General features: G+C 39.6%; 1 protein-coding gene across 1 annotated transcript in view; it reads right to left on the bottom strand.

Moving 5' to 3' along the window:
- Window positions 1–19877, bottom strand: part of avpr2ab (arginine vasopressin receptor 2a, duplicate b) — a 40415-nt gene extending 20538 nt beyond the window's left edge. The window contains exons 1-2 of the mRNA XM_063016203.1: window positions 19809–19877; window positions 2186–2530 (exon numbers count right to left, since the gene is read on the bottom strand). Of these exons, the coding sequence (XP_062872273.1) occupies window positions 2186–2521 (336 nt within the window). The 5' untranslated portion in view covers window positions 2522–2530; window positions 19809–19877. The remainder of the gene's footprint in view (window positions 1–2185; window positions 2531–19808) is intronic.
- Window positions 19878–20260: the final 383 nt, after the last annotated feature.

Genomic DNA, 20260 nt, shown 5'->3' with positions numbered 1-20260 from the left:
CTACACTTCTACATATCTTGCACACCTGGATCTCTACACTTCTACATATCTTGCACACCTGGATCTCTACATTTCTACATATCTTGCACACCTGGATCTCTACACTTCTACATATCTTGCACACCTGGATCTCTACACTTCTACATATCTTGCACACCTGGATCTCTACACTTCTACATATCTTGCACACCTGGATCTCTACACTTCTACATATCTTGCACACCTGGATCTCTACATTTCTACATATCTTGCACACCTGGATCTTTACATTTCTAAATATCTTGCACACCTGGATCTCTACACTTCTACATATCTTGCACACCTGGATCTCTACATTTCTACATATCTTGCACACCTGGATCTCTACATTTCTACATATCTTGCACACCTGGATCTCTACATTTCTACATATCTTGCACACCTGGATTTTTACATTTCTAAATATCTTGCACACCTGGATCTCTACACTTCTACATATCTTGCACACCTGGATCTCTACACTTCTACATATCTTGCACACCTGGATCTCTACATTTCTACATATCTTGCACACCTGGATCTCTACATTTCTACATATCTTGCACACCTGGATCTCTACACTTCTACATATCTTGCACACCTGGATCTCTACACTTCTACATATCTTGCACACCTGGATCTCTACACTTCTACATATCTTGCACACCTGGATCTCTACATTTCTACATATCTTGCGCACCTGGATCTCTACATTTCTACATATCTTGCACACCTGGATCTCTACACTTCTACATATCTTGCACACCTGGATCTCTACATTTCTACATATCTTGCACACCTGGATCTCTACACTTCTACATATCTTGCACACCTGGATCTCTACACTTCTACATATCTTGCACACCTGGATTTTTACATTTCTACATATCTTGCACACCTGGATCTCTACATTTCTACATATCTTGCACACCTGGATCTCTACACTTCTACATATCTTGCACACCTGGATCTCTACACTTCTACATATCTTGCACACCTGGATCTCTACATTTCTACATATCTTGCACATCTGGATCTCTACACTTCTACATATCTTGCACACCTGGATCTCTACACTTCTACATATCTTGCACACCTGGATCTCTACACTTCTACATATCTTGCACACCTGGATCTCAACATTTTTACATCTCTTGCACAGCTGGATTTACCAGTTTAACCCCCAAAGCATTATGCTGCCACCACCATATTTCACAGCAGGGCTTATATTAGCCAGATAGTGTACAGTGCCTGTTTTACCTGGCATTGCACTATACATGACACATTTCCCATTTTGCTCTCAATCTAGTTTTCTCTCTATTTTTTTTTACTTATTGAAATCTTGCTGATGGCGTCGCATCTGCTCTGGCTGAGGAGGGCTGAGACTTTCAAGCACTCCCTTTCAACATGCCAGCTGTCCCCGGCCATGTTTTTCCACCTGCCAGTAGTAAACTAACAGAGAGCTTAATCACATCCTGAGAGGCACGTGATGCCCTCCAGACCAAGACTGACAGCTTAAACTCTTTTAAAAAAACTTCCAGTGTAAACTGGATTGATTATTTTATATTAGATTTTAGGAAAACTACACATTTTATACAGACACATCTTCCTACATAATCTTTTGCATCCTGGTCAGTGTTGGTGGGTCTGAAACTATTTGGAATTACTGGGCATAAGGCATGAATACACCCTGGGCAGGACACCGATCAAATTCAGGGCTTCTGTCACCCTTCCTTATTTTGTCAGTCTGTGTAGACGTCCAGCCGGCCAATAGCACAGCTGAGATTTGAACCCAGTGATGGGTTAGCGTAATTGACACTTCATGAAGTATTAAAGAAACTAGAGTATTTAACATTAGGTCTTTTGGATTTTTATTAGGTTTGGCCAATTGTCTACCATAGGGTACCTATGCATACCTGGGCATAGGGTGTTTACTTACTTGAAACCTTAGTTAAGCCAAAGGCCTGATTTCTAAAATGTATGTGAATTACACACTTAAAACTAATTAGATACTATAAAGGAGCATTGACAAGATGCTTCATGTGCCACCCTAAAATGGAAGGAAGCTATATATAAATGCAAACATCACAATTTCATTATATTTTACCACTTAGGATACCAGGGTACCATCCAGTCCCTGCCCTTTTAAACGTAAACACGTCCTTACCTGGAACAAGGCCACGACGAGGTCGGCCACGCACAGATTGATCATGAAGAGATGCATGGGTGCATGATGCTTTCTTCTCCGTAACAGCACCCACAGTACAAAACTGTTTCCCAGAGTGGTGAGCGCCAGCACAAAACCAAGCACCCCAATCTCTGCCCGCGCCAGATTCTGGTCCCGTACCTGCCCCGTGTGCGGGTGCGACGTCGGGCTGGATGAGTTGTGCTCGGTGGGTAGCAACCACAGGAAGGCCTCAGTGCTGCTTAAGCTGCTGCTTAGGTTGAACAGGGAACGATTGGACTGAGCCGAATCTACTTCCCAGGAGGCTGCTGCTGTCATGCCTGAGGCCTGGAAACACAAACACAAATAGAGCGCGTAGATAAAACATCAAAATATATAAAGCGGACACAAATAGGATTGAATATTTTGAAATCTTATTAGATTAAATACGTTTCGGTGTGTTTAATTCTGGTGGATTATTTTTATTTGGAGAGTGACGCAGAAAGCCAATAAGGAGGAAAAACAGATTACATAAATCTGCTGATCTTATTGAAAGGGCAGCTTCATCATGCTTAGCAGATTAACTGTACAGCCTTTGTTTTAGCCCCATTAAATAAAAGTGCTTACAGTTCCAAATAAATCTAATCTGTCTCTCCATGCATTACCCCCCACAAACCACAAATCAATGTAATAGAAAGAATGCAGAATTAAAATAGACAGTAATGCAGAATTAGCTTTTAGTAGCTGTTTGTTGCTTTGCTCATCTGTGAGTGACCACGTGATGCTCTGTCCTGTCTGTTCTTTCCCATGGATTTCATGGATTTAGATTTAATTATGCGACTGCATGGCAGTCTGCCAATATTTGTGCTGAATTATATAACCGATTACTGAGTTTGCCTGTTTAATTGATTATTTATTTACTTTCACTTTGGTTACATTCATGACAGCATCGGTATAGTTACTCATTACACAAGATTCATCAGTTCAAAGGTTTTAATGTCGAACACAGTCACGGACAGTTTTGAATCTTTAATTCACCTCACTTGCATGTCCTTGGACTGTGGGAGGAAACCGGAGCTCCCGGAGGAAACCCACGCGGACACGGGGAGGACATGCAAACTCCACACAGGGAGGACCCAGACCGCCCCACCTGGGGATCGAACCCAGGACCTTGTTGCTGTGAGACGACAGTTTGTGGCAACAGTTTGAAAAAGGCTGTATTCTCTTCTAGCTTGACATGAGATTGTTAAACAAGTTTGACGTAGAGGAAGTTCATCGGGGTGCACAGAGCCCTGTCCTCAACCCCATTCGTCTTCATCTTTAAATGGATCAGCTTTAATTGTGCTAGGCATTCTCATTCAACATGCGTGCATGGACAAATGCTTTTTATTTACTGAATAGGCTCAAATTTCCATAAACAAATTAGGGTGAGAAGGCAACTCTGTTTATTGTACAAAGAATTATGTTGCCAACGTTCAGTGAGAGCAAAAAAGTCCATGAGAAAAAACTAAACATGACACCAACTTCAACATCAATCTACTGTGGTCAGTGGTAGACTAGTGGGTAGAGCTCTGGGTTACCAACTAGAAGGTTGTTGATTTAAATCCCGACTCTGCCATGCAGCCTTGAGCAAAGCCCTTAGCTTTCTTGGCTCTGGGGGTGCGGTACAATTGTTGCCCCTGCGCTCTGACCCCAGCTTCCAAAGAAACTGGGATATGTGAGCAAAGTATTTAATATGTTTACATTTTTGGCATTTAGCAGATGTTTTTATTCAAAGCGACTTACAGTTGTGACAGTGTACAATCTAAGCAATTGAGGGTTAAGGGCCTTGCTCAAGGGCAACCTGGCAGTGGTGGAGCATGAACTGGCAACTTTATGATTACTGGTCAAGTACCCTAACCACTAGGCTACAACTGCCCCAACTGTATATGTACACCGATCAGCCATAACATTAAAACCAACATTGTTTCTACACACACTGTCCATTTTATCAATTTTATGTCCATATAGAAGCACTTTGTAGTTCTACAATTACTGACAGTAGTCCTTCTGTTTCTCTACATACTTTTTTAGCCTGCTTTCACCCTGTTCTTCACTGGTCAGGACCCCCACAGAGCAGATATTTGTCTAGGTGGTGGTGGATGATTCTCAGCACTGCAGTGACACTGACATGGTGGTGGTGTGTTAGTGTGTGTTGTGCTGGTATGAGTGGATCAGACACAGCAGTGCTGCTGGAGTTTTTAAATACCATGTCCACTCACTGTCCACTCTATTAGACACTCCTACCTAGTTGGTCCACCTTGTAGATGTAAAGTCAGAGACGTTCGCGCATCTATTGCTGCTGTTTGAGTTGGTCATCTTCTAGACCTTCATCAGTGGTCACAGGATGCTGCCTAGAGGCCGCTGTTGGCTGGATATATTTTTGGTTGGTGGACTATTCTCAGTCCAGCAGTGACAGTGATGTGTTTAAAACCTCCGTCAGCGCTGCTGTGTCTGATCCACTCGTACCAGCACAACACACACTAACACACCACCACCATGTGGGTGTTACTGCAGTGCTGAGAATGACCCACCACCCAAACAATACCTGCTGACCATTGAAGAACAGGGTGAAAGCAGGCTAAAAAAGTATGTAGAGAAATAGATGGACTACAGTCAGTAATTGTAGAACTACAAAGTGCTTCTATATGGTAAGTGGAGCTGATAAAATGGACAGTGAGTGTAGAAACAAGGAGGTGGTTTTAATGTTATGGCTGATCAGTGTATATATTACAAATGGGGGTTGCGGAGGGGGGGTTGCATCTTTTTTATATTGTATTAATTAAACATCATGCATTTTACATCATACAACTCAGCCTCCTAAAGCTGCTTCAACAATCACTTCTGAAACTGATGTACTGATCGTAAAAAACAGGTCATGAGGAACTCTGGACCTACATTAAAGGACGCAAGGTGCATTAGAGGCACTGATGTGGATTGGAAAGAGTTCAAGTAGGATATTTAAAGAAGCAATCAGGAAGTGCTGACGAATGCTGCAGCTGTGCCTAAAGCAAATCTTAGTTTACTAACAGAGTGCATGTTAAACAGTTCAACGGTTTGGGATCTTGCCATTGTTATGTAATTGAACAAGACCGAACGAGTGCCCTTTAGTCGCCGAGTCTTTTTTTATGGCTAAAACAATATTGACACCGGATCATAAGCTTGTTGAACATCTCAAACCTTGGGTGGCAATATGGAGTGCCTCACAATCCACACCCTTATTGTGGATCCAAGAGCCTCCACTGAAATCTTTGAAGTACGTCTGTGTAAATTGATGCAGAATTGTTATCATGATTTATGTACGTTTTTATCAGAAGCCAGCGTTGTGTGTTCTCGTTTATCTGCGCCGCTGCGTGGCCAACGTTCTTGGTAGTGTTATTCAATCTATAATTATTCTTGTTTACGAGTCTGGATGTACTTTCACCAGAAGGGAAGTACGCTATGTAATTGTGCGTGTGCCGTACAGTACATGATCGTAAATATCCGGACACCCGACTCGCAAAGATTACATCAATAATCATGGTCTTTACTATGGAATTAGATGTTTCCTTCTGTAACGTTCTCTTCAGTGCCATGTTGCAGGTCACATCTCTTCAGGACATTTCATTCTACTGCCGATTTTATCTGGACTGAATGATTTTATACACTTGTAGAGAGCAGCCTGGGCTATGTAAACAATAGATTTGAGATATTTGTATTCTCATTTGTTCCTGTAATTCATTCAAACCAGTTCCCTAATGTTCCCCTCTGACTCTCCATCAAACCCTAATGAACAGTCTCACCCTTGTCCTTTTGTCCTTCTCGTTTGGACTGGGCTAGGAACGGTCCCACAACTGTTGGGACATTAGCAGATCACATGAGTTCATGAACGTACTTTGGGAAATCAAGTTATCCAAAGCTGTGATTAAAGATGTGATTAGAACCCTATCACCTCTCCCAAACAGACATCATGTATTCCCTCGTGCCTGGACACTAATTCCCACCAGTCCTCCCAACACATACTTAGTGGGAACAGGAATAAAACTTTTTTTAGTTCTGTACTCCTGAGACATCAAATCTCCTCCTCGTTACCCCCTTTAGCCCCATACACATACACACAGTTAATATATACTCTGATCAGCCATAACATTAAAACCACCTCCTTGTTTGCCCATTTACTCACTGGCCACTTACCATATAGAAGCACTTTGTAGTTCTACAATTACTGACTGTAGTCCATCTGTTTCTCTGCATGCTTTGTTAGCCCCCTTTCATGCTGTTCTTCAATGGTCAGGCCTAGGACCACTACAGAGCAGGTATTATTTAGGTGGTGGATCATTCTCAGCACTGCAGTGACACTGACATGATGGTGGTGTGTTAGTGTGTGTTGTGCTGGTATGAGTGGATCAGACACAGCAGCGCTGCTGGAGTTTTTAAACACCGTGTCCACTCACTGTCCACTCTATTAGACACTCTTACCTAGTTGGTCCACCCTGTAGATGTAAAGTCAGAGATGATCGCTCATCTATTGCTGCTGTTTGAGTTGGTCATCTTCTAGACCTTCATCAGTGGTCACATGATGCTGCCCACGGGGCGCTGTTGGCTGGATGTTTTTGGTTGGTTGACTATTCTCAGTCCAGCAGTGACAGTGAGGTGTTTAAAAACTTTATCAGCATTGCTGTGTCTGATCCACTCATACCAGCACAACATACACTAACACACCACCACCATGTCAGTGTCACTGCAGTGCTGAGAATCATTCACCACCCAAATAATACCTGCTCTGTAGTGGTCCTGTGGGGGTCCTGACCATTGAAGAACAGCACGAAAGGGGGCTAACAAAGCATGCAGAGAAACAGATGGACTACATTAGTAGTACATTAGTAATTGTAGAACTACAAAGTGCTTCTATATGGTAAGTGGAGCTGATAAAATGGACAGTGAGTGTAGAAACAAGGAGGTGGTTTTAATGTTATGGTTGATCGGTGTATATATATTTCTAGAATTCATACAACTCCAAACCTAAGTGTATTGGGGATTTAATAAAAATATGCTCACATAACATGTGCACAATGTGATTTAGCTTTGTGGCATGATCTTCTCACATTAGACTCCAAATACCGACTCCTCTGCGCACATATAAATAAATTTCATTTGTCTGCACCTATTAAAAGTACAAGAGACAGTGGTCTCCTGCCAAGGTCTGTAATAAAACCCAAACAGTCAGCCTATGTTGAGAGGAAATGTGTCTAGATGCTCAGATGTAATCCAAGAACCGCCATAAACAGGTCTGCCATAAATTCTCCAATAATCCTGTTTTGTTTTTATCCATGTGGTGGGAAACCCAATACAGTCTGGCTTTAAGGATCTGCTTTGTTGTGTAGCAGCCTCTAAGCCAATGGCAGTATCAAGACTGGCCAGCTGTAGCCTAGTGGTTAAGGTACTGGACCAGTGATCAGAGGGTCACTGGTTCAAGCCCCACCACGGCCAGGTTGCTGCTGTTGGGGCCTTGAGCAAGGCCCTTAACCCTCAATTGCTGTCTTAAAGCTGAAAATGTGAATGTAAATGTAAAGACTGTTTAATTGTAGACTGTAACAGTTGTGTTTAATACATGGTTGACCAGTTCTTGGTGATTCTTGGGTGGTATTTGAATATTTAGACAAATTTCCTATCAGCTTAGTGTGAACATTAAGATTTATTTCTCACCTTGAAAAGAGACCACTGTGCCATGAACTGTTCAGAGGGTGCAGTTAAATTTGACGTCACCAGCTAGAGTTAATTATAATAATTAATAAGAAATTATTAGGCCATACAACAAAGTTAAATAGCTTTGAAAACCACAAAAATAGTTTGCAGAAATTATTACTTCCAAGACAGGCATGTCACATACAAAATTATGTATTGTTATTATATTATATGTATATATATATAATTTATACAAGTTGTCCATTGATGTCAATAATTATACACCGATCAGCCATGACATTAAAACCACCTCCTTGTTTCTACACTCACTGTCCATTTTATCAGCTTCACTTACCATATACTGTAGAAGCACTTTCTAGTTCTACAATTACTGACTGTAGTCCATACATTTCTCTGCATGTTTTATTTAACCTGCTTTCACCCTGTTTTTTAATGGTCAGGACCCCCACAGGACCACCACAGAGCAGGTATTATTTAGGTGGTGCATCATTCTCATCACTGCAGTGACACTGACATGGTGGTGGTGTGTTAGTGTGTGTTGTTCTGGTATGAGTGGATCAGACACAGCAGCGCTGCTGGAGATGTAAAGTCAGAGACGATCGCTCATCTATTGCTGCTGTTTGAGTTGGTCATCTTCTAGACCTTTGTTGGCTGAATGTTTTTGGTTGGCGGAATATTCTCAGTCCAGCGGTGACAGTGAGCAGCGCTGCTGTGTCTTATCCACTCGTACCAGCACAACACACACTAACACACCACCACCATGTCAGTGTCACTGCAGTGCTGAGAATCATCCACCACCTAAATAATACCTGCTCTGTGGTGGTCCATGAACAGCATGAAAGTGGGTTAACAAAGCATGCAGAGAAACAGATGGACTACAGTCAGTAATTGTAGAACTACAAAGTGCTTCTATATGGTAAGTGGAGCTGATAAAACGGACAGTGAGTGTAGAATCAAGGAGGTGGTTTTAATGTTATGCCTGATCGGTGTATATCATTACAAACTAAAAATTCTAAAATTCTATCAGCACTCATATCTCAGTACACAGAGCTTGTTTTTTCACTTTCTTGTTTACTTTTTCTTTCACGTTCTGTACGACCTCCAGAAGAACAGCATCAGCTGGTGATAAGCCTTAATATATTTTGAGATCCCTGTTGTGTTCCTCGAGGTCGAAGGGCCAACACAGATTGAGGAAGTGCGGTCAGACTTTGGAGACCAGCAGCGATCTCACATGCTGCTCGTTTCTTCTGTTGTTTTTCTACTTCACTTCCCTGCACTAAATTTACTTCTTGAACCTTTTTTACAGCAATGCTAATCTTACAAGGTACATAGTGTACACGACATTTTAGAACAATTTTATATCATTTGCTACGAATTAGGGTTTTTTTTGGCTGTTTTAGTCACATCAATTGCTAACGGGTGAATAATCAAGCATACAGCCTGACAATTTTTACTCTGGCAGTGGAAAAGGTCACCAAGATGCAACCAAGAAGCCAAATTCTGCTCTTTTAAGCTGTACTGGTCAGTGAGTGATTTTAAAATGTGAATGGTAAGCTCCCAGAAGAGGACCGCAATAGCAGGACATTTAAAAATGATCTGTCCTTGAGAAAAAAAAAAAAAAGAAAGTCACTTGAGTTCCGAACTAAATCTGGAATCGATATCCGTACACTGTAGGAAGCTTTAGGGTTCAGGTTTTAAGTTGCTCCACACAAGCAGGAGATGCGATGCTGGGCAATGAGTGCTATAAATCATGCCGAACTAAACACTTTACAATCTGCCTGCCTGACAAATGAACCTGTGTTCGGTTGGTACCGGGAGTATGGGTCTGTCTGGAAACCTAGTGAGCTGCCTTGCTTCCAGTGGCGGAGGGGAAGCTCATTGTCGGCTTACATCATAAAATTTGACAATTTATTCGCACATAAATTCTGCCCTCTGTTCCTTTTACAAGAAAATGGCCTGAAATGGGCTGCAGTTTGTCTTTCGACTTCACTCGCAAAATCCGCGATGGGACTGAAGCTCCCAGTGATTAAGTGACTAATGAAGTGTATTGCTTTGGCAATACGAATGTCCCTATTTGTCATGCCAATAAAGCTTCTTTTGAGTTTGAGTTTGAGAAGTGACGGTGTAGCGCTCAAAATAGCTGTCAATCAAAATGGGATTCAGCCTTTCCACTGATCCTCCAATCATCTTGCAGAAGCTCAGCGTCCAGACCCGCCCACAGCTCCGTTCACCCCCAGAGACGCTCAGCGTCCGGGGGCGGGACAAAGTCGAGGCATTTATCCAATGACCGGCGAGTTTCGGAGCATTAAAAAAAAAAACTCAACGCAGTCCCATAGAAGTGAAGAGACGCTCAGCTTCTGCGGGTAAATGCATTGACGCTACGGGAATGTATGAGTTGAGTTAAGAAAATCGAGTCGATCTGTGATAATTAGCTGATTCTGAACGAACTCGTCTTCGAGATATACGTGTTCTAACGCATTTGTAGTCAATGAAATGTTACACAACTGTACATATTTGATTATTTAATTTTGGACATTTTAGGGGAAGCTGAGCTTCCCTTGCAGTCTTAGAGAAATCGCCACTGCTTGCTTCCCACTGCCTACCTTGGTAGCTGCCTAAGTAGAGAGGGTTTTAATGAGACATCAAACTTACAAGGCAGAATATTCAGAGGCGATTACGTCTTTGCAGTTTTCACTTACTAATCTAACACAGTTAGTCTCAGGTCATTCAAAACAATGGGCTGAGGAGACATACCTAGCTAGCATGCCAGCTAACATCTCCCTATGTGTACTGAAAATGGTCAAATTGTCACTGACAAAAAGTCCAAATTTGCAAATAATTTACACTTGTACACCTTTACACAAATTAAAATCAATGAGAATTTATTTACATTTTAGATATACATGGACAGGTGAAGTGAATAACACAGATTATCTCTTCATCACGGCACCTGTTAGTAGGGGGGGATATATTACGCAGCAAGTGAACATTTTATCCTCAAAGTTGATGTTAAAAGCAGGAAAAATGGATGCGTAATGCGTAAGGATTTGAGTGAGTTTGACAAGGACCAAACTGTGATGGCTAGACGACTGGGTCAGAGCATCTCCAAAAGTGCAGCTCTTGTGGGGTGTTCCCAGTCTGATACAGGGTCAGTATCTATCAAAGTGGTCCAAGGAAGGAACCGGCGACAGGGTCATGGGCGGCCAAGGCTCGTTGATGCACGTGGGGAGCGAAGGCTGGCCCGTGTGGTCCGATCCAACAGACGAGCAACTGTAGCTCAAATTGCTGAAGAAGTTAATGCTGGTTCTGATAGAAAGGTGTCAGAATACACAGTGCATCTCAGTTGCAGGGCTGTTTTGGCAGCAAAAGGAGGACCAACACAATATTAAGAAGGTGGTCATAATGTTATGCCTGATTTGTGTATTTACAAAATTGTACTGCACTGAATTCTGGGATTGCCTTCACCGCTGAGAAAGCATTGAATGCGCCCTCATTATTCAGTCAGATTATCGCTCAGCATTAAGGCATCTCAGTAGGCAGCATTTTAAGGCATCTTAGAAAATAGACAGCCTCGTTCTCGAGAGCGCATAGAATGACAGAAAATGCCGTCTATGTAGAGAACTCACTAGGTTTTTAGTCAAACCCATAAAGAAATTGTTTGATGACGTTGCCAACCAGACTGCCCACAACTTGACTGCCCACGTAGTAAATGTGAAGGCTTGTACAGCATGAAAAGAAGGACTTACTTTGTATTAATGAGAGCTGCACCTTTAAATGGGGTGGGGACCCATGGAACGCATTAACAGGTTTCCCATACATCCTTATGGGAAAAAATACCTTGAAACTCAGCGTCTTTAAAACTCGATGCCACTCCCAGAACCAACTGACGTTGAGTTTCAAGGTACCATTGTATTAAAATTTTTCCTACTTTCCAGCTGTTGTGTTGAAAGAATAACATCTTACCCTTACACCCGTTATCTTTCCGCGTACATCATATGTTTATGACTCTCATTTAAAAAAGCTGAATAATAAACCTCTGTACACTTTCCATCTCTGAGCATCTGGTCAGCTCTTCTGTTTGCTGACCAGCTTACACACATTTGTTCCTTTACTGTTAAACCTGTCTGGTGGATTCAGTGACTCAAAATTGCTTTCACTAGAGATGCATCAATACCATTTTTTCCCAACCCAGTACAAGTACATGTATTTTTGTACTTGCCGATACCAATACCTATTTAGAATACCGTTTTTTTTTTAACAAAAACACACTTGAGAAGTGACGAGAAGTTTAATGATACCACGTCCAAAAATGCACGTCAACAAGTAGCGAGCGATCAAAGTGTTTGTGCGCTGATGTGATGAAATCAAGGAGGAAAAATAAATGAATCTGAGTGGATTTGGCAACACGAATAGCATGTATAGTATTCTGCGTTCTCATTGGCTGTTCGACATGTCACTCATTCCCAGTCGCACATCTCAGATCAGATATCTGACGTGCTAGAAAACTCGATCCGGTCGTCGAGCGCTCGGATCAAGCTGTTGGATAGTTCACACTTAGCGATCGAGAGCCGAGTTTTGATCGCCGAGCGAACGCCGAGTTGCTCCCGAGCCGGCAAATCTAGCGCCGACCAGTCGCCGAGCGAAAATCAGGGCAAAAGTCGTGTAGTGTGAACCAGGCATAACGCAGCAACGTGCACTAGGCACACGGTATCGGATGTTTAGTATCGGAGCCTCGTTTGCGAGTACGAGTACGAGTTAATGAGCGCGGTATCGGGCAAATACCCGATACCAGTATCGGTACTCATGCATCTCTAGCTTTTACTCCTATAGGCAGACACACCCTCACGTTTCTGAGAAACTCCACGTGTGCTTGGTTTAGCAACTAAAAAGCTTTATTTTTCTTGTAAAGTCTGAACAGATTTTCTGGGTTTCTGGGACGAAACATGGTGCTTAAATGGTATGCTTATGGGAAGAAAAAAATCTATAATTCTAAAAAAAACAAAAAAAAACAATTTCAATCGATATGGTATTTAACAAATCTCAGCCTGGCTCTTCTATGCTTCTCATTGATAAAACACTTTTGTCTAGCTTTGCATGACTTCAGCCCTGCCCCCTGATGCCCATTTCAAACCATCCTTACGGGGCACTTTACCCCAGCTGCGGTTTGCTATTCTTTTTGTAGGTCGCTTGATGCCATTCTACAATTTTCAAATGAGTTGGAGACCATCCAAGTCAACGGAGAGTCATTTTTGCCAGCCTGGAGCTTTGTTGTCCTCAATGTCTGCTGCCTTGGAAATTTAAAAGATGGAAGCAACCTGGCGCTCACTGTTTCCCCTCTGCCAGTATGATTTATGAACATACACACACACACACACACATTTACACTGCCTGGCCAAAAAAAAGGTCACCACCTGGATTTAACTAAGCAAATAGGTAAGAGCCTCCCATTGGATAATTACTGCATGGGTGCTTATGTTTCAGCTGGCAACAAGTTATTTAACCCTAACTGATGCAGTGAGTAGCTTCTCATTTGTTAAACAACCATGTCGAAAGACACATCCTGTGGTCGTGGAAAAGATGTTAATCTGTTTCAGAAGGGTCAAATTATTGGCATGCATCAAGCAGAGAAAACATCTAAGGAGATTGCTGAAACTACTAAAATCAGGTTAAGTACTGTCCAACGCATTATTAAAAAGTGGAAGGACAGTGGGGAAACATCATCTTCTAGGAAGGAATGTGGTCGGAAAAAAATCTTGAATGATACTCCAGTATAACTCAGGGAAATGTTTAATAGTGAAAGTAAGAGCATTTCCACACGCACAATGCGAAGGGAACTCAAGGGATTGGGACTAAACAGCTGTGTAGCCTTAAGAAAACCACTTGTCATTATCCCCTGTCTAATAATAGTGATTAAAGGCACCATCGATCAACCAGCAGAGGTCGTAATTGCATCGGTTATGAGAAATCCACTCTTGTATCCAACCCAACAGACGAGCCGATACAGATAATTGGCCGTATAGGCGCCCAGCCTGCCGGTAGCATAACTGAGTTTCGAACTCACAAGTTTGAAATGTCAGCTCTGGTGTGCGTGCTTTAGCGTGTTGCGCTTTAATAGGACCTTACAGTACATAGTAGCACATAATAGTAACTGATGTGATAAATGGTCCCAACTGCATTGCCTTTTTAAAGAATGTAGAGTTGAAGTTGCATAGGACTTCATTTAAGACTTTGTGTTTGTCTCGTTCAGCAGCAGTGCACTCATATAAACGGAAACGGAGTTTCAATCTTTAGAGTTTATCGATTGTTTATTGAGCATTTTAGCAACTTGCTATTTTAACCATTGTGTAGTGTTGCCTATCTATAAGCCACTATATTTTTGTAGTATCTAATCGCAGCTAGTTTAGTGAACCAAGGCAGCAAACGTGAGCTGTATTAGGTATTGTTGTACTTTAAACAGTAAATACTCATCTATTTTTGTTTTGGTTTAGCGTGTGCTCGAGGACACGTGCTTTCAGACCAACAAATTATCTCCAAAGCACCAAAGTAACTAACACTAACACACAGATAGGCTCTGCACATAGAATGATTCGATTAGCATTTCTTGCCCTGTCTGGTAGATGCTGAGCAAAATCAATCACCGTTTTTGATCTTTTTTTAGCTTTACTGGTTATTGTTTATAATGGGTTTTAAGAGAAGTAGCCAGCAGGTATAAATCAATGTGTTTGATTGGTTAATTATGTTTACGAGGAACATTAGGTGAAGACCATTGGCCTGAGCCAGAGTAGTGGGGTTTATGTTAATAGTTGGGCTATATCGTTAAGGTGTTATGACCCTTGGGTGGGTTGCGAGCCAAAAAAAAACGCCCCCATGTGGAGGCTTTACGTTACATCTTGTAAAGCACAGTGGGACCACATTGCCACTATTTTCATTAATTAAGTATATATAGTATATTAAGTATATTATAAGGTATATTGCTACACCAAAGTCCTGACACTATTTGCACTGTTGATCAGTAGTTGCTCTGTACTGGTTATAAATCCGTTTTTCATTTATTCCTTCTAATGTTCTGTCTCGTGTACCAAACCCTATATATATATATATATATAAAATAAAGCAATACTGTTTCTATTTTAGAACACTTCTGTTTAAAGTCTTGTGCATTTTATGTACCAGGTTTGTAGTAAACAATTACTGGCAGAGTGCCTGTGCGAATGGGGAACCTTTTTCTAGACCATTTACTAGAACAACATTTCTCAGTATTCCCTCGTCCTTTAAGTGAAACCTGACACAGATCCTTTTTTTGTAATGCACACAACACGGCATCCGGCTAGCGTTAGTGTGATATAGGTGAGCGGCGTCCAGTGTAAACAAAGCCATGCTTAGGCTAGTTAAAATCCTGAGATATAACGGAGGAGAGGCAACGTGCAAAGAATGTTGTAAAAAATTAGACACTGGATCAACCACATCAAACAACACAACCAGATAGGTTTGTTAATCATCTTACCCTGGCTTAACCTAAGGACTCGTGACTTGACTTAGACTGTAACCTAAAGACTCATGACTCGACTTTGACTCTAGCCTAAAGACTCATGACTTGACTGACTCTAGCCTCAAGACTTGTGACTTGACTTAGACTCTAGCCTTAAGACTCGTGACTTGACTTAGACTCTAGCCTAAGGACTCGTGACTTGACTTAGACTCTAACCTAAAGGCTCGTGACCTGACTTAGACTCTAACCTAGACTCGTGACTTGACTTGGACTGTAACTTAAGGACTCGTGACTTGACTTCAACTCTAACCTAGAGTAGTTGATTAGACTAGTTTAATTAGTTTAGTAATTAGTTTAAGTGGGGCAAGTTTAGATTAGATTAGTTGACTTAGACTCTAGCCTATGGACTCATTAGTTGACTTAGACTCTAGCCTAAGGACTTGTGACTTCACTCAGACTCTAACCTAAGGACTTGTAACTTGATTTTGACTCTAGCCTATGGACTCATGACTTGACTTAGACTCTAACCTAGACTTGTGACTTGACTTGGACTCTAACCTAAGGACTCATGACTTGACTTAGACTCTAGCCTAAAGACTTGTGACTTAACTTAGACTCTAACCTAAGGGCTCGTGACTTGACTTAGACTCTAGCCTAAGGGCTCATTAGTTGACTTAGACTCTAGCCTAAGGACTTGTGACTTCACTCAGACTCTAACCTAAGGACTTGTAACTTGACATTGACTCTAGCCTCAAGACTCCTGGCCTGACTTGGACTTGTATTTTGTGACTTGTGAATATCTCCCTGACCAAGACCCTTTTTGCCTAAATGCCCAATTTGGCTGCAAAGCAAACTCTTGGAAGGTTCAAGAACGTACGCTTCTTCCATTCAAAAATAATTGAGAACACTGCGGTCCTGGAAACAAAGCCTTGCCCTGATCTATCGGTTGCCAAAATTGGACTGCAGAGATCCACAGACAGTTCCCCGGGATAAATGGCCTGACAATGCAGTGTAAATTGTGACTCTCTACAGACCCAGATTTCCATTCTAAACTATGTCCAGTCATTCAAATTGCAACAGGACTTCCCACATCTCCAAATGAGTTCTAGACACATCTCAGGGATAAAGCAAAGCAAACAGAATGCACATGACCACAATTTGAAGCACCAACAAAAAGTCTGAATATGTTTCCGTTTTTGCAGTTTACATAGGTTTGGCAAGGGATGCATTTACACAAATGTTTAAAAAATAGACAATTGAGTTTTTAATAATTTTTATTTATTGGATGTTAAAGAGGATCTGTGGAATATTAGAGTCCAGGTTATCATGGAAAAAGTTCAGGCAAAAACACCCTTGTAAAATGTTTTTTTTTTTTTTTTTATTAACAGACCAAGTAAAAATCAAGTATAAAAGTAAACACTATGACTGATGAACTTCACAACCAAAAATACACTATATTGCCAAAAGTATTTGCTCGTCTGCCTTCACACGCATATCAACTTGAGTGACGTCCCATTCTTAGTCCATAGGGTTTAATATGATGTTGGCCCACCTTTTGCAGCTATAACAGCTTCAACTCTTCTGGGAAGGCTTTCCACAAGGTTTAGGAGTGTGTTTATGAGAATTTTTGACCATTCTTCCAGAAGCGCATTTGTGAGTTCAGACACTGATGTTGGACGAGAAGGCCTGGCTCACAGTCTCCGCTCTAATTCATCCCAAAGGTGTTCTATCGGGTTGAGGTCAGGACTCTGTGCAGGCCAGTCAAGTTCTTTAACACCAAACTCGCTCATCCATGTCTGTATGGAGCTTGCTTTGTGCACTGGTGTGCAGTCATGTTGGAACAGGAAAAGGCCATCCCCAAACTGTTCCCACAAAGTTGGGAGCATGAAATACAATCCTCATTTAGCTCTTTGATTACAGGATATATTTCACCAGATATATGTTTTAAAATTCTGACTTATATAACTAGATATAACTTTAAGCAATAATTAGACTGGAAGAACTCAAGCACAGCTCATGAAAACACAGAACAGCCATAACTGTAATATAAACAATCCAGTGTGTTGTACACTCGGTGATAACTACTCAATCAGTGTGGGGCTGTCTGAAGGAAACAGGTGTTTTCTTTCATCGTACAAAAAAAACTCTGAATGTCTTATCTATCACTAAGCACTGTGTTATGTCTCTTTCCTAAAATAAAATTACCTGGACTCAGAGCCAACTACATCTGTAAATCAGATTTACTTCAAAGGACTTCATGGTAATGAAAACAACAGTAACTGATCACTTTACTGAAGCAGAATTGTTATCTGTAAAATGCTAATGAAGCCAAAATAATACTTATTTCTTATTAATTAATTATGAGTTTAAGTAAAGTGATTTATTTAGGTTCTAATTCAGAACATTGGCAAAGCAAAATAAAGTAAACAAACAGTATCAATCAAAGCTTTCATTAAGTATATAATATGATACAAGACTGATATAAGCATGACTTATTGGTAACTTTAACAAAGCAGAATCAGTGTTAAGTCATTTATTTAATGATTATAATAAAATGTTAAAAGCAAAAAAGCAAAATTAGTAGTAAATAGGAATCAGAATAAATGCAGGACTTTTAAAAAGTAGAATAAGTAAAAGCAGGGTGTCTGATTTAACAAGCAAAACTATAAATTAGGGGCTTGATGAAGCTGAATAAGAATAAATTAAGATCTGAATTTTAAAAGCAGAATAAACCGAGAACTTTAATAAAGTACAACCAGTATAAACTAAGGTCTTTTATTAGTTAGTTTATTAGTTATTATTATATGGTCAAAAGGCAAAAGGTATTAATTAGAAGCTTAATGCTACAAAATAGGTACCAAGTAGAGTCTAAATCATGATGAATCACAATGAATCAGAAGTTTTTATGAAGTACAATTAAGTTACGGGGTTTGACAAAGCAGAACGTCAAGTAGAAAATTGATAAAGAAGAATAGTTGTTAATTAGGACTTTAATAAAGCAGAAACAGTATATTTAATCAAGCAAAATCAGGATTAAGACTTTGGATTCAGATTTATTCCCAACATTCTGTATTTGCTAAAGGAAATTTACACAAGCTGAGCCAACCAATCCTGTGAGATTACAGACATTGTATTCTATTCTATACTATTGTACGTATACTCTTGTTGTGTAATAGTATTCATAGTTATTATTCTATTGTATATTCTACTGTTATATTCACTTTTCTTATAATATGTATATATACATAGCCTGTGGTGTTGCTATGATTTATATATTAACAGTACAACTTTTATGACTCCATTTTTTTTACTCTGTTGAAATTATTTTTAGTATAAAGAAAAATAAAGATTAATGTGGCAGATATAACACAACTACTACAACCACTTCTAAAACTTCAACAGTATTAATACTACTACCACTATATATATAATTTATATATTATATTTTAGTATAAACTAAAACAAATGCAATTAATTGTAAAGATTAATGTGGCAGATATTACTAAAACCCCAACAGTATATATATATATATATATATATATATATATATATATATATATATATATATATATATATATATTTAATATTTTATATATTATATATTTAGTATAAAGAAAAACAATTGCAATTAATAGCAAAGATATTACACAACTACTACTACTAAATTTGATAACCGTAACACTACAACACTATTAATACTAATGTATATATATATATATATATATATATATATATATATATATATATATATATATATATATATATATATATATATATATATATATATATATATATATATACAGTATATGTGTGTGTGTGTATGTATATATATATATATATATATATATATATATATATTTATATATTGTATTAATATTACTATTAGTATATATATATATATATATATATGTGTGTGTGTGTATATGTATATATATATATATATATATATATATATATATATATATAGATATTGTATTAATATTACTATTAGTGTATATATATGTGTATACTACTAGTGTAAATATACAGTATATATATATATATATATATATATATCTGTATTTATAATTTTTAAAGTATATATAATTAAAATATTAATTTTATGAGAGATGAATTTGTAATATGAATTACAATTGATAAAAAAATATAATGCTTCATATATTACACAACTACTACTTCTATAACCCCAATGGTGTTAATATTACTACTACTACTACAACTACTCCTACTACTACCACTAATAATAATAATAATAATAATAATAATAATAATAATAATAATAATAATAGAGATGATGGTGTAAGTGGGCAGTTTGTATATACTACAGTTTTCTGATGACAGAATACACACATTTGAAGATAAATAAGCAGTTAGTGGTTAGTAAATCTGAGTGAACAGTGTAAGTTTACTGACCTTATTCCTGTCAGGACCGGTGCAGCTCAGTCCCCGCTCTCACCGCTGCAGATTAATCCACACTGCTAATAACAGTCCTAATAATCACACAGTCTCTTCTCTCCACTATCAGCACCGACATTATCAGTACGATTATTATTAATCCCGCTTCTTCTCCACTGACTGTTCATCTCGCCATGAACCTGCTACCTGTGCAACTTTCACCAGCACTTGTACTGGAGTGTGTGACGGGCGCGAGATGCGAGTTCATTCTAGTTGTGAGCGCGCGCGTGAGGTAACGGCTGTAAATAGACTGTATTCTTCCACAGAGCTGCTGAATGTATTTACTTCATTATTTTAACGTGAGTGAGGTAAAAAAAAGAAAACAGGAGCACATGTGCACTGAAACAGCGATTCTTCACCAGTAACACTCTCTATTTATGTGCGTCCTGCCTAACATGAACCAATAGTTC

Source organism: Trichomycterus rosablanca, chromosome 19, assembly GCF_030014385.1.
Source record: "Trichomycterus rosablanca isolate fTriRos1 chromosome 19, fTriRos1.hap1, whole genome shotgun sequence".
In the NCBI taxonomy this organism is placed as follows: domain Eukaryota; kingdom Metazoa; phylum Chordata; class Actinopteri; order Siluriformes; family Trichomycteridae; genus Trichomycterus; species Trichomycterus rosablanca.
The sequence above is the reverse complement of the archived record's forward strand: the minus strand, read 5'-3'. Positions and strand labels throughout refer to the sequence as shown.